The sequence below is a fragment of the Pristiophorus japonicus genome, chromosome 17 (genome assembly GCF_044704955.1).
Source record: "Pristiophorus japonicus isolate sPriJap1 chromosome 17, sPriJap1.hap1, whole genome shotgun sequence".
NCBI lineage: Eukaryota > Metazoa > Chordata > Chondrichthyes > Pristiophoridae > Pristiophorus > Pristiophorus japonicus.
This window is the reverse complement of record NC_091993.1, coordinates 99,075,851-99,091,907: the sequence shown is the minus strand read 5'-3', so window position 1 is coordinate 99,091,907 and position 16,057 is coordinate 99,075,851. Positions and strand designations below refer to the sequence as shown.

General features: G+C 43.7%; 1 protein-coding gene across 3 annotated transcripts in view; it reads left to right on the top strand.

Moving 5' to 3' along the window:
* LOC139227872 (TBC1 domain family member 22B-like) overlaps positions 1-16,057 on the top strand; it is a 498,740-nt gene that overhangs the window by 463,778 nt on the left and 18,905 nt on the right. For all 3 annotated transcript variants that reach the window (XM_070858968.1, XM_070858967.1, XM_070858966.1), the window contains one exon: positions 4,335-4,430. In XM_070858968.1, coding sequence (XP_070715069.1) covers positions 4,335-4,430 — 96 coding nt within the window. The remainder of the gene's footprint in view (positions 1-4,334; positions 4,431-16,057) is intronic.

Here is a 16,057-nt window from a genome sequence, read left to right as displayed (position 1 = left end):
CTCACATTTCCATTAAATTCCATTTGCCACTGCTCTGTCCACCTGACCAATAGATTGATATTCTCCTGCAGCCAATCAGGAATTTATGCATCAGATGTACAGAACCGTGGTCAGATCATCTGGAGTACTGTGTTCAGTTTTGGGCACCGAATCACAGGAGAGACATCTTGGCCTTGGAAGGGGTACAGTGCAAATACATCAGAATGGTACCAGGGCTTAAAGGTTAAATTTATACTTCATAAATTTAGCTTGTATTCCCTTGAGTTTAGAAGGTTAAGGCTGATCTAACTGAGGTGCTTAAAATGATAATGGGATTTGCTAGTGTAGATGCATGAAAACGATTTCCTCTGGTAGGGAATCCAGAGCAAGAAAGCATAATCTTAAGATTAGTGCTCGGCCATTTAGGAGTGAAATCATAAAGTATTTTTTCACTTGAAGAGTAGTGGAAATCTGGAATTCGCTTTCGCAAAAGGCTGTGGATGCTGGGTCAGTTTAAATTTTCAAGACTTGAAATTGGTAGATTTTAGTTGGGTAAGCTGTGAAAGTTACTATTGAATCTGCTTCCATCACTGTTTCAGGCAGTGCATTCCAGATGATAATTCGCTGCATTAAAAAAATTCTCCTCAACTCACCACTGGCTTTTTTGCCAATTACCTTAAATCTGTGTCTTCTGTTTACTGACCTTGCTGCCAATGGAAACTTATTTACCCTTCGTGATGTTGATTTTTAAATGAAAACCAAAAACCTGATACTTGTGCAAGAGCATGGTAAAGAAGGAAGAATGGTCCTCTGAATTGCTACATAAAGAGGTTATCTGTACACTTAACACTGTCTCTGTCACTTCTTGTTACATGTTTTATGCTTTAAAAATGCTTGTTAGCGATTGCCTGAAAGCAAGTATTTGTGTTGAGTTTTCCCACATGTTGATGTTGTGAAGTTCCATTTCAATGGCCTAATGAATCATGAGTGCAATCTACAATCAACCATCTCCATTCATAATGTCACTGGAGTCGAGCTTCACAATGTTGCATGGGGGTATGTCTGCTTCCGGGCTGTCTCTAACCATCAGTTAGACACCACAAAATATATTAACAAGTGAGAACTGCAAGATAAAGGTTTATGTGCTATTACTCATCCATCCTTTATGTGAGTCAGAGGCATGTGAGCGACAGGACATGTTGAAAGCTCTACATCCCAACTCTTTGTAATACTCTGAGTAAAGAACCTATAAACACAAACTTATTTTAGAGTAATCCTGGTTCAAAAGTCCTGTCCAGTTCAGTTCATTAATTGGGGATGGATTCTAGTTCATGTATCAAGCGATGGTGATTTCACACTTGTCAAATTGTGTGGGATCTACTGAAGATTGTGCATGAGGTTACATAGGATGTGCGGCACAGAAACAGGCCATTCGGCAGTTTAGAATTCAGTAAAAAAGGACCAAGAGATTGATTAAGAGGGGAAAAATAGAGTGAGAGTAAACTTGCAAGGAACATAAAAACCGACTGCAAAAGTTTCTACAAGTATGTAAAAAGAAAAAGATTAGTGAAGACAAATGTAGGTCCTTTGCAGACAGAAACGGGAGAATTTGTAATGGGGAACAAGGAAATGGCAGAACAATTAAATAAATACTTTGGTTCTATCTTCACGGAAAAGGATACAAATAATTTCCCAGAAATGCTAGGGAACCAAGGGTCTAATGAGCAAGAAGAATTAAAGGAAATGATTATTAGTAAGGAAATAGTGCTGGAGAAACTAATGGGACTGAAGGCAGATAAATCCCCAGGGCTTGATGATCTGCATTCCAGAGTACTAAAAGAGGTAGCCATGGAAATAGTAAATGCATCTTCCAAAATTCTATAGATTATGGAACATTCCTGCAGATTGGAGGGTGGCAAATGTAACCTCACTATTTAAAAAAGGAGGGAGAGAGAAAACGGGGAACCACAAACCGGTTAGCCTGACATCAGTAGTAGGTAGAGTCTATTATAAAGGATGTGATAACGGCACACTTAGATAATATCAACAGGATTAAACAAAGTCAACATGGATTTATGAAAGGAAAATCATGTTTGACAAACCTACTGGAGTTTTTTGAGGATGTAACAAATAGAATAGATAAGGGAGAACCAGTGGATGTAGTGTTTTTGGATTTTCAGAAGGCTTTTGATAAAATCCCACATAAGAGGTTAGTGTGTTAAATTAAAGCACATAGAATTGAGGGTAATGTATTGGCATGGATTGAAAATTGGTTAACTAACAGGAAACAGAGTAGGAATAAACGGGTCTTTTTCAGAGTGGCGGGCAGTGACTAGTGGGGTACCACAGGGATCAGTGTTTGGGCCCCAGCTATTCACAATATATATAAATGATTTGGATGAGGGAACCAAAAGTAATGTTTCCAAGTTTGCTAATGACACAAAACTAGATGGGGTTGTGAGGAGGGTGCAAAGACGCTGCAAGGCGATTTAGTTAGGTTGAGTGAGTGGGCAAACACATGGCAGATGCAGTATAACGTGGATAAATGTGAAGTTATTCACTTTGGTAGGAAAAACATAAGGACAAAGTATTATTTAAATGGTGATGGCTTGGGAAGTGTCGATGTACAGAGGGACCTGGACGTCCTTGTACACCAGTCATTGAAAGCAAACATTCAGGTGCAGCAAGCAATTAGGAAGGCAAATGGTATGTAGGCCTTCATTGCAAGATGATTTGAGTACAGGAGTAAGGATGTCTTACAGTTATACAGGGCCTTGGTGAGACCCCACCTGGAGAATTGTGTGCAGTTTTGGGCTCCTTACCCAAGAAAGGATTTACTTGCCATAGAGGGAGTGCAGCGAAGGTTCACCAGACTGATTCCTGGGATGGCAGGATTGTCGTATAAGGAGAGACTGGGTTGACTAGGCCTGTATTCACTAGAGTTTCGAAGAATGAGAGGGGATCTCATTGAAACGTATAAAATTCTGACTGGGTTGGATAGACTGGATGTTTCCCCTGGCTGGGAAGTCTAGAACAAGGGGTAACAGTCCCAGGATACGGGGTAGGAAATTTAGGACCGAGATGAGGAGAATTTTTTTCACTCAGAGGGTAGTGGATATGTGGAATTCTCTACCACAGAAGGCTGTGGAGGCCAAGTCACTGAATATATTTAAGAGGGAGATAGATAGATTTCGAGAAACAAAAGGCATCAAGGAGTATGGGGGAAAAGCAGGAATATGGTGTTGAGATAGAGGATCAGCCATGATCATATTGAATGATGGTGCAGACTCGAAGGGCTGAATGGCCGACTATTGCTCCTATTTTCTATGTTTCTAACCAGTCCACATCGGCGTTTATGCGCCACTCGAACCTCCTCCTGTCTTTCCTCATCTAAATCTATCAGCATAACCCTCTATTCCCTTCTTCCTCATATGCTTGTCTAGCCTTTCCCTTAAATGCATCTATACTATTCGCTTCAACAACTCCCTGTGGTAGTGAGTTCCACATTATCACCATTTTTTAAAGAAGTTTCTTCTTAAGATGAAGTCAAGATACTTCTGTTCACTCAAAAATGGCAGTTGGCCATTTTCTCGCCTCTCATACTAAACTAATTTTGAGTACGCCCCAGTGAGTATTCCTGAGCATGGTTCCACAGGTGGGTATCATTCTCAAGTCCAAATGACCATTATGCACATGTGACCCTTGATGGTGATTGATGGCAGATCAATCAGTTGCGAGGGAATCACAGTCTGATTCTTTCCTTGTCGAATTATGTGCACTCCTAGCTAGGGTCACTGGATCGTCATCGGGAGTGGCAATGCTGGCTATTTTTCCCCCTCCCTGTTCCTGGGGTGTTAAGACCAGGTGTATCATCTCTGCTACCACCCAGCTGAGATCAACTAATCTGTTAAAACCTGGAACCTTCCTGATCTGTAAGCTTCGCGGCTCACTGCATAAACTCGCTGAACAATTGGAAGAGTTGGCCATAGTTACTTTTTAAATTAAGAAAGAGATATATGAAAGTGATATTTCAACAAATGGCCTGTTGTGATTTCCACAAATCACAATGTTATCCTTCAGGATATCAACCAGTCTTTAAGTGCGGCAAAAAATATCTATAGTTTTTTTTTTAATTGTTTTAAAAATTAGAAGATTTCTAAAATTCTTTAAGATTTAGAGCATCAATATACCATGTTGAGTAATACCAAGTGTCTGCCACATGTTCATCTGATAAATTGTGATGGTGTTTTACACTTGTGTTCACTCGCCTCCCACAGTAGATTGGAACTTAGTGATTTATACCACTGGGCAATCTTGGCTCTGAAGTAACTCCTATTGATATTACTCTTTTGCAGTCAGAACCAGAGGGATTTTCTCATTTCCACTTGTATGTCTGTGCTGCTTTTCTCATCAAATGGAGAAAGGAAATTTTGGAAGAAGATGATTTTCAAGTAAGTAATTAATATCTGCACAAGCACCATCATATATGTAATGTATGTTAAATTGCCTATATTCTGACTTAACAACCTGCTTAAAACTGTTTGAGGATACTGTGATTAAAGTTCCACTTAAAACCAATAAATACCTGCTCAAAGCAGTTAATCTGGAAGTGATTTAGGTACCAGCCTTGGCTTAGTGGTAACAGCCTCACCCTTCAATCAAAATTATGGGTTCAAGCCCCACTCCAGACACTTTAGTGCTGTACTGATGGAGCATTGCACTTTCAGATGAGATGAGGCCCTGTCTGCGCGCTCAAGCGGACGTAAAAGAACGGCTTGGAAGTTCTCGCAGTGTCCTGGACAGTGTTCATCCCTCAACTAACATCACTAAAACAGATCGTGATACTTTATCTGATTACTGTTTGTGGGACCTTGCTATGTGATTCCACTTCAAAAGTACTTCAGTGGCTATAAAGTGCTTTGGAATATCTTTGGGTTGTGAAAGGTGCTATAGAAATGAAAATGCTTCCCTCCTTTTCTTATTTCCTTTTTGCTTTTCTTTCCTTCTTTCTTTCCTCACAAACTGCAGTTTAATTGAAATCTCTTGTTCACTGTTCAGAATTTTCAGAGGAAACATAAGAACATAAGAATTAGAAACAGGAGTAGGCCATCTAGCCCCTCGAGCCTGCTCCGCCATTCAATAAGATCATGGCTGATCTGGTCGTGGACTCAGCTCCACTTACCCCCCTCTCCCCGTAACCCTTAATTCCCTTATTGGTTAAAAATCTATCTATCTTTGACTTGAAAACATTCAATGAGCTAGCCTCAACTGCTTCCTTGGGCAGAGAATTCCACAGATTCACAACCCTCTGGGAGAAGAAATTCCTTCTCAACTCGGTTTTAAATTGGCTCCTCGGTATTTTGAGGCTGTGCCCCCTAGTTCTAGTCTCCCCTACCAATGGAAACAACCTCTCTGCCTCTATCTTGTCTATCCCTTTCATGATTTTAAATGTTTCTATAAGATCACCCCTCATCCTTCTGAACTCTAAGGAGTAAAGACCCAGTCTACTCAATCTATCATCATAAGCTAACCCCCTCATTTCTGGAATCAGCCGAGTGAATCGTCTCTGTACCCCTTCCAAAGCTAGTATATCTTTCCTTAAGTAAGGTGACCAAAACTGCGCGCAGTACTCCAGGTGCGGCCTTACCAATACCTTATACAGTTGCAGCAAGACCTCCCTGCTTTTGTACTCCATCCCTCTCGCAATAAAGGCCAACATTCCATTTGCCTTCCTGATTACCTGCTGCACCTGCAAACTAATCTTTTGGGATTCATGCACAAGGACCCCCAGGTCCCTCTGCACCACAGCATGTTGTAATTTCTCCCCATTCAAATAATATTCCCTTTTACTGTTTTTTTTTCCCAAGGTGGATGACCTCACACTTTCCGACATTGTATTCCATCTGCCAAACCTTAGCCCATTCGCTTAACCTATCCAAATCTCCTTGCAGCCTCTCTGAGTCCTCTACACAACCCGCTTTCCCACTAATCTTAGTGTCATCTGCAAATTTTGTTGCACTACACTCTGTCCCCTCTTCTCGGTCATCTATGTATATTGTAAACAGTTGTGGTCCCAGCACTGTTCCCTGTGGCACACCACCATCCACTGATTTCCAACCGGAAAAGGACCCATTTATCCCGACTCTCTGCCTTCTGTTCGCCAGCCAATTCTCTATCCATGCTAATATATTTCCTCTGACTCCTAGTACCTTTACCTTCTGCAGTAACCTTTTGTGTGGCACCTTATCGAATGCCTTTTGGAAATCTAAATACACCACATCCATCAGTACACCATGTTCGTTATATCCTCAAAGAATTCCAGTAAGTTACTTAAACATGATTTCCCTTTCATGAATCCATGCTGCGTCTGCACTATTCCTATCTAGATGTCCTGCTATTTATTCCTTAATGATAGTTTCAAGCATTTTCCCCACTACAGATGTTAAACTAACCGGCCTATAGTTACCTGCCTTTTGCCTGCCCCCTTTTTTAAACAGAGGCGTTACATTAGCTGCTTTCCAATCTGCTGGTACCTCCCCAGAGTCCAGAGAATTTTGGTAGATTATAACGAATGCATCTGCTATAACTTCCGCCATCTCTTTTAATACCCTGGGATGCATTTCATCAGGACCAGGGGACTTGTCTACCTTCCCTACCTACAGAAACAATTTCAGTTCTTTTGAATTTTTGAATTTCTTCCTGTTAAGAAAGATCTTAATTAGTGCATTGAAGGATGCAGGATAAATCATATTCCACAGTGAGAACATCAACATACTGACAACATATAGGAATCTTCAAGGTGCTGAATTCACTTCTAAAGTCCAAACAAAATACCAGCTCAGTCAATGTCTTCTCACACTATAGATATGAGATCAATTAATAATAGTAGACACGACTTGTACAATTTCCAGGAAATTAAGAATAGCAGGCTATTTCAGTGTCCTGCTTCAATTGGTCAACCTATCCTCCGAGTTTGTTACAGCTCAGACAGTTGTCCATGAAGACTTATGATTTTATTTTGGGTTTGTTACAGAGCCATTTGAATGATAATTAATGCCCAGTATCTGCCAATAAATAAATGTCTTCAAAATTTCTAATGGAGGGAGATGTTCATAAGACTTAATCTTCATGACTTTAATTATTCCCATTAGTCTTGAAATTCATATATACACACAACCACCATCCTATTAGGACATTATAATTCCTGTCACCAGACTTTCATTATGAATGTGTTCAGCACTTTAGTCATTTTAAAATATAAATCATTTTTCTTAAAATAAAAACTTGTAGCAATAACCTCTATTTTTCAAGTGTTGGGGTTAATAAATGGCTCCTGTACATTAATTAAATGATTCAACATTAATCAGCACAGGGACCTTTTATCACATGCACCTGACAAGCACCAAATCTGGAAGTTAATCTGATTTTTTGTAGTCCAGGTGCAGCGTCCAGAATCCGGAGTTCTGGAATGTTCCAGAATCCAGAATCAGTAAAATGTTCTGGAATCTGAACCCGATGACCCTGCCGATCTCTGGGCCCCGCCGTTGCCCGACCTTGGACCTCGCTGCCGCTCGTCTCGCCCCACCGCCGTTGTCCTTACCTCGAGGCCTCCTTGCCAGCCTGCCCGAACACCACCTCAGCGGGGCCCTTGCCCGAGCACCTGCTCAACGGGGCCGGCCCACCCGACAACCTCCTCAGCGGGGCCCCGCCCAACACAAACACCTCCTCAAGGGGGCTGGCCCGCCCGAACACCACCTCGGTGGGGCTGGCCTGCACGGACACCTCCTCGGCAGGGCCCACCTGATTACCTCCTCGGCAAGGCCCACCCGACGACCTCCTCGGCAGAGTTGGCCCGACAATGACCTCCTCGGTGGGGACCCGCCCGACGACGACCTCGGCGGGCCCCAGACGGCCCGAACAGCTTCTCGGCAGGTGGTACGCACACACCCGCCCCCCCCCCCCTGCCTCTTCTGACGTTGTGAAATCCGGAAATACCCGAACCTGGGCTCGGGTGTTTCCGAATTCGTGACGCCAGGAAGAAGTTCTAAAGTCCGGAAAAACGCGGAATCCGGAACGGCTTCGGTCCCCAGGGTTCAGGATTCAGGACGCTGCACCTGTATAGATTGATTTTTATCACTAGAAGCACGAATTTTTAAGCAAGGTTTCATAGTAAATAAAGGCATGCAAGTTTGCAGTCAGTTCCGTATGAATTGTGGGCGAGGATGTCAATAAATCAAGACTGAAAGGGCTTTGAGTGGCATCATAAACTTGACAGCAAAGCTCAAATGATTTATGGATGTCAGCTGAAATCTCAGTTCAATGACAGCATTGTAAACACTTTAATCATTGTTTAACTTCAAAACGTGTACTGTAGTTTCTATGGGGTCAAGTTTCAGCCTGAGTTGCTCCTATTTTTTTGGAGCAACAGGTTTAGAATGGAGTATCTTAGAAATTGCAATTCTTGGCATTTAGTTTGCTACAGTTCTAGTCAGTTAGAACAGTTTCATTTTGGAACCGATTTTCTTTTTCAAGAGGGGGCGTGTCCGGCCACTTGCGCCTGTTTTGAAAGTTTAGGCAGTGAAAACTTACTCCAAACTAACTTAGAATTGAGTAAGTGTCGATTTTTGTGCACTCAGAAAAACCTTGCCTACCACTTTACAAATCAGGCGTAGGTTACAAATCAGGCGTAGGGAACGAGGGGGGCGGGGAAGGGAAGTAATTAAATTTTACAAGCATTCAACAGTCTTACTTATACAAATAAAGAGCCATCCTGACTAAAAAATTATAAACAAAGCAAAGACAAAATATTGAATATTCCTACCTGTGAGAAGCAGCAGCAGTCTTTGAGCTGCGGTGCTTCAGGCAGGCCTTCCTTCCATGTAGGAGACAGGGGCGGCGCCAGTGACTCGACAGCAGCCCAACAACAACGTCATCAAGCAGCCTTCGAGCTGTGGTGCTTCAGGCAGGCTTTCCTTCCATGTAGGAGACAGTGGCTCGATGGCAGCCGAAGACACAGCAAACAGCCTTCGAGCTGCGAGGGGAGCGGAGGCCATTCGGCCACGGGATAGGAGCGGCGGCAGTGGCTGACGGCGGCCGAAGACACAGCAAGCAGCCTTCAAGCTGCGAGGGTAACTGAGGCCATTCGGCCAGGGACAGGGAGAGGCAGCCAGATAGCCAGGTTAAATTTGCAGAATGGGTGCTGCATTGTCAACACCACATATTATGCAATGGTTCGCCAGCAATTCACTGCATAGGAGAAAATTGTTTCGAGCTCACCACACCAGGAATGTCATAGTCCGTAGGCTGATGGGTAGGAGACCTTACCCAAGTCAGCAATATCAAGCCAGGCGCTAATGCCTGGACATGAGCGAGGCTGATTGTGTCAAAAGGCTGCGTTTCCGCAGAGAAGTTGTCGCTGAGATCTGTGATATGATGAGAGCAGATTTGCAGCCCAGAAGCAGTCTGTTGAAGTGAAGGTAACAGCTGCACTTGCCTTCCATGCCTCGGGATCGTTTCAGGTTACAACTGGAGATGTGTGCGCCATCTCTCAATGTGCAATACATGCCTGCGTTTACCAGGTCACGGCTGCATTGTATGCACGGAGGAATGACTTCATCAATTTCCCAATGACCGCACAAGCGATCCATAAGAGGGTTGTGGGCTTCTTCAGGATTGCTGGCTTCCTAAAGGTACAGGGCTGCATTGATCACCTCAAAACTCCTTTTTTTTTTCGCGCATGTACAGAAGTGGGGGGGGGGGCATTGTTTTTTTGGCGCAGACGTTAGACTCCACCCCCCGAAGCTAAAGGACAGGCTGCGTGGCGCCAATTTCAAAACATAGAATGGGGAAACGTGCTTGTTTTTTTTTGGAATAGTCAGGGCCAGAAAAAATGGGCGTAACTCTTGCAATGCGCCAAAAAACGGTATTGGGAAAAATTGAGCCCCATATTATGGCCCCAAGTTTCCACACGCGGCAAAACAGGTGCCCCTCCGAGCTGGGCGCCCGTTTTTCGCGCCGAAAACGGCACCTGAAAAAAAACGTGCGATTCTCGAGCACTTTGCAGCTCCATGTCTGCTTGGCGCGGTGCACAGGGGGCGGAGCCTACCCCTCGCGCCGATTTTGTAAGTAGGAGGGGGCGGGTACAATTTAAATACGTTTTTTTCGTGCCGGCAACCCTGCGCGTGCTCGTTGGAGCGTTCGCGCATGCGCAGTCTGAAGTAAACATTGGCACTCGGCCATTTTAAAAAGTGCTGCAGAAAAAGTAAAAATTTGTTTCTTGAACCCTTGCAAAGGCTTGCATTTTAATTTTCTTGATATTTCTGTGTGTGAGGGAGTGCATTCTGTAATTAAAGATAGACTGTGATAAACGGGATACGTGCACTTGTTTGAGACTATTCAAATTCTTTGTAGCTGTTCAATTTTTAACATTTTTTAATAAAACCACATTGCCCTTCCATGATCAGCACTGAGGCTTCCTGCAGCTTTCTCTCCCTGCCGTCGGTCGGTCCTGACGGCAAACCGCTGCCTCAAGTAATGAGGCTTCCTGCAGCTTTCTCCCTCCCTCCCCCTCTCCCCCGCCGTCGGTCGGGACCGACGCCACACCGCTGCCTGAAAGGCCTGCCTGAAGCACTTTCACACAGGTAGGAACATGGTTTATTTAATCTTTTCTTTGCTTATAAATTTTTATTCAGGTTGGATTTATTTGTATAATATTTGTATAAGTATAACTAAGGATTTATTGTAGAATTTAATGACTTCCCTTCCCCCCCTCCCCCCCCCTCCCCCCCCCACCTCGTTCCCGACGCCTAATTTGTAACCTGCGCCTGATTTTTTAATGTGTAGACAAGGTTTTTTCAGGCCTACAAAAATCTTCACTTACTCCATTCTAGGTTAGTTTGGAGTACGTTTTCAATGTGGAAACTTTCAAATCAGGTGTCAGTGGCCGGACACGCCCCCTTTTGAAAAAGAAATTCTGTTCAAAAGTGAAACTGTTCTACCTGACTAGAACTGCAGAAAACTTAAATGTGGAGAATTCCGATTTCTAAGATACTCCGTTCTCCACCAGTTGCTCCTGAAAATCAGGAGCAAATCATGTGGAAACTTGGGGCCTATGAGACTATCTTAATGTAGTGAAAGACCCTTATTATGCCCTCATTTTGCCAAATGCTAGAAATGTTGCTTCTACATTCTAACCTGTGAAAGGTCACATGAGATCAGATTGTATTTTAAATTAATTTTAAGTCACATGAAATATCTCAATTTTGGGGGCATTTTACTCGAAATATCTGTCCTGTAATCTAATCTTTACATATTTTGACATGAATATTTTGAATGCCTGTGGTCCTGTATATTAGGAGTAAACAGCTGCACAATATGATATGGCTGCCATGGGTTGCAATTTTTACCTCGTCAGTATATTCTGTTTTTCGGGTTTATGCCTTAACCCCTACCAACTTTAAACTGCCACAAACCTCTGGCAGGAAACGTGGACATGCAGCCCATGTCATAACAGAGATTATGTAATTTGACTTCACAATGAGAACTGTAACAACCCAGGAACAGGAGGGGTAGACATAAAACAGCAAACTGGCACAAAATGTACATTAGTGCATGTGAGAGAAGCAAGGGGCATAAATTTTAACTCATTAAAATGGAGTTGAGGATTGACTTTCTTGTTGTTAGACCTGGGTGAAAGCAGCTAGGTCTTGTAAATTAACGTTGTGTTTGGTTGCCCCACATACTAGCTTAGACAAGGCATGCTCAATGATTCAGAAGTATTTAGGGGAGCCCACTCTGAACAACAGGAAGTTCCTGACAGTCATTTCAAAGCAATTCGTTATAGTCTTCCCTGATGGGTTCAGCTTGTACATCGCGGACTGTGTATCCTTCTTCAATGAGCCACAGGCTGAGCTCAGAGCAGATGAAGCCACTCTTTTGTGTTTCCTTGCTCAACGTTCAGAAGAATGTTTCTAAATTGCCCAGAGAGGGACAGATGCAGATTCTACTTTCATATTTGACCATCAGACTGAAGCCAACATGAGCACAGATCCTCCTCCACCTCTGTTGTCCCTTCAGGGAAAATTTTTATTGTTTCAGGATGATGTTTTGTAATTTCGTTTCACTATGAAATAAACATAAATCCTATTGTGACATTGTAATTATTGGTAGATCTTCAAAACGTGCAAGCCCTGCTGCTGTGTGATTGAGAATGAAATGTCCCAATGTATGCACACACAGAGCTCAATTTTGGCCAGGAGTTGTTCCGTTATTTTTGGAGTAGGCTGCTTTTTCTGGCATAACTTAAAAATCCTGTTTCCCCAATCAATTTGCACCAGCGTAACTCACTTAGTTACGTTTTTTTTAGGTTAGTTTTTTTTTTCCAAAAGGGTGCGTTACCAGCCACCTACACCAGTTCTGTCCATTTCGGCAACTTTAGCCAGCTAATAGTTACTCCAAATCTACTTTGGCCAGCGTATGTGGCCACTTGAGAAAACCCTTGCGAAGAGATAAAGAAATCGGCGCAGGTAGGTACATCGGCCTGGGCTAGGGGCGGGTAGCAGCAAGGACCTGGACCTAAACCAACCAAGCCTTACTCTTAGCAATGTTTGCAAACAAAAACTACTAACCATTCTATAAGAAATTAAAAGTCCTACTTTCATCTTCGAACTGCAATTCACCTTTCTGCACTCGGCTGGGGAAGGCAGCGGGCTGGGGCGGGAGGCCACTCGGCCTGGGCTAGGGGCGGGACAATGTACCAGGAGGCCACTCGGCCTGGGCTAGGGGCGGGACAATGTACCAGGAGGCCACTCGGCCTGGGCTAGGGGCGGGACAATGTACCGGGAGGCCACTCGGCCTGGGCTAGGGGGCGGGACAATGTACCAGGAGGCCACTCGGCCTGGGCTAGGGGCGGGACAATGTACCAGGAGGCCACTCGGCCTGGGCTAGGGGCGGGACAATGTACCGGGAGGCCACTCGGCCTGGGCTAAGGACAGGACAATGTACCAGGAGGCCACTCGGCCTGGGCTAGGGGCGGGACAATGTACCAGGAGGCCACTCGGCCTGGGCTAGGGGCGGGACAATGTACCAGGAGGCCACTCGGCCTGGGCTAGGGACGGGACAATATACCGGGAGGCCACTCAGCCAGGGCTAGGGGCAGGCAAGAGAACTAATAGTGCTCCTGTCTGCCAGTGATTTCCATCAGTTCTCTTGCCTGCCCCTAGTCCTGGCCGAGTGGCCTCCCGGTGTGATATCTTAGAAATCACCGGCAGGCAGGAGAATGCAAGAGATCGCACCGGCAGGCAGGAGAAGTTACAGAATGCACGCATAGGTGCTCCAATGCACCACACTCAATTATTTTACCAATGAGAATTATTTAGTTCAGTTCAAAAATACTGGCAGTTCTATAAAGTTGTATAGGTTCATCACTTTGTGATTAAACATTAAATACTCCATAAGAATAGTAATAGAGAACTGACAGAACTCACCGGCAGGCAGGAGAACTCACACGTTACCATGGCAGCCCGATCTTTTTGGCGCAGATCAAGGCTCCACCCCCCCCCTCAGTTTGGGCCACGCCAAAATGAAGAGATCCTAAGGGGAAACTTACAACACTTTTTTTGACGCACTCGGGCCACAAAAAATCGGGCGTAACTCTTCAAGTACGCCAAAAAAATGCTTTGGGGAAAATTGAGCCCATAATCCTGACATCAGAGATAGATCATATCATGTTGCTCTTTTATTTGCTTGAAACAGTTTCCATTCTCCTAATATGCTGGGTATCCTGGAATAAATTAACCACACACACCAATGAATGGGTAGAACCCTCCTCTGTAATAATGACTGGAACAATAAAGCTCTCTCTTACCTTCTGCCTAGTTCAAATATACAAGTAATGCAGGACTGAATTTCCTGGCCGCTTTCTGCCCTGGTGCTGGATAGGAGCAGCATGCCCAAAGGATGCAGAAATTGTCCACTCCGTGTTGTGGCCCAGTCATGTTGGGAATTGGAGCATGAATTTGTAAAATTTCCCCTGATAAGTAACCAGAAGGCACATAAATTGGCAAAAGAACCAGAGGAGTTATGAGGAGAATTGTTTTAACACAGCATGTGCTAGCTTGGCCCCAGCTAAAAAAAGGAGGCAGACAAAAAGCAGGAAACTATAGACCAGTTAGCCTAACATCTGTGGTTGGTAAAATGTTGGAGTCCATTCTTAAAGAAGCAGTAGCAAGACATTTGGAAAAGCACAATTTGGTCAGGCAGAGTCAGCATCGATTTATGAAGGGGAAGTTATGTTTGACATTTTCTGGAGCTCTTTGAGGATGCAGCAAACAGGGTAGATAATGAGGAACCAGTGGATGTGATGTTTTGGATGTCCAGAAGGCATTTTACAGGGTGCCACATGAAAGGTTACTGCACAAGATAAAAGTTCACGGGACTGGGGGTAATAAATTAGCATGGATAGAGGATTGGCTAACTAACAGAAAACAGAGAGTCGGGATAAATGGTTCATTCTCTGGTTGGCAATCAGTAACTAGTGGGGTGCCGCAGGGATCAGCGCTGGGACCCCAACTATTTACAATCTATATAAATTTGGAAGAAGGGACAGAGTGTAACGTAGCCAAGTTTGCTGACGATACAAAGATGGGAGGAAAAGCAATGTGTGAGGAGGACACAAAAAATCTGCAAAAGGACATAGATAGGCTAAGTGAGTGGGCAAAAATTTGGCAGATGGAGTATAATATTGGAAAGTGTGAGGTTCTGCACTTTGGCAGAAAAAAATCAAAGAGCAAGTTATTATTTAAATGGAGAAAGATTGCAAAGTGCTGCAGTACAGTGGGACCTGGGTGTACTTGTGCATGAAACACAAAAGGATAGTATGCAGGTACAGCAAGTGATCAGGAAGGCCAATGGTATCTTGGCTTTTATTGCAAAGGGGATGGAGTATAAAAGCAGGGAAGTCTTGCTACAGCTACATAAGATATTGGTGAGGCCACACCTGGAATACTGCGTGCAGTTTTGGTTTCCATATTTACGAAAGGATATACTTGTTTTGGAGGTAGTTCAGAGAAGGTTCACTAGGTTGATTCCGGGGATGAGGGGGTTGACTTATGAGGAAAGGTTGAGTAGGTTGGGCCTCTACTCATTGGAATTCAGAGGAATGAGAGGTGATCTTATCGAAAGGTGTAAGATTATGAGGGGCTTGACAAGGTGGATGCAGAGAGGATGTTTCCACTGATGGGGGAGACTAGAACTAGAGGGCATAATCTTAGAATAAGGAGCCGCCCATTTAAAACAGAGATGAGGAGAAATTTCTTCTATCAGAGGGTTGTTAATCTGTGGAATTCGCTTCCTCAGACAGCTGTGGAAGCTGGGACATTGAATAAATTTAAAACAGAAATAGGCAGTTTCTTAAACGATAAGGGGATAAGAGGTTATGGGGAGTGGGAGGAGGGGAAAATGGAGCTAAGTCCATGATCAGATCAGCCATGACCTTATTAAATGGCGGAGCAGGCTCGAAGGGCCGTATGGCCGACTCCTCCTATTTCTTATGTTCTTATGATCTAGAATGTACTGCCTAATGAAAGCAGATTCAGTAATAACTTCCAAAATGGAACTGGATAGACTCTTGAAAAGATTTTTAAAAATTGCAGGGCTATGGGAAAAGAGCAGGGGAGTGGGACTAATTGGTTATCTCTTTGAAAGAGCCGACACAGCCACAATGGGCCGAATGCTGTAAGATTCTATGACTTTCTAATTCTTGAAAGCCTGAGGAGGATACAAGTGATGAATACACATGACTTATTTTCTCTGGGTCAGGGGGCAATGAGCCCACCAATGAATGTTGATTTTTGACATTTTATTTGATAGAATTTCCAGTATTTCGGACCCTACAATGTACATGACATTGCGTTGTTTTCATCTAAACGGGAAGGGACATTTGCTTCATTTCATTGAAAATACTCTTCATTTATCAATTTCAAATTAACTATTTACTTTATATTTTAAACTTTTGTCCCTATTAGCATGTGCTAGCTTGGCCCTATTGGTAGAATTATCCCCTTAAAGGCAGAATATTATG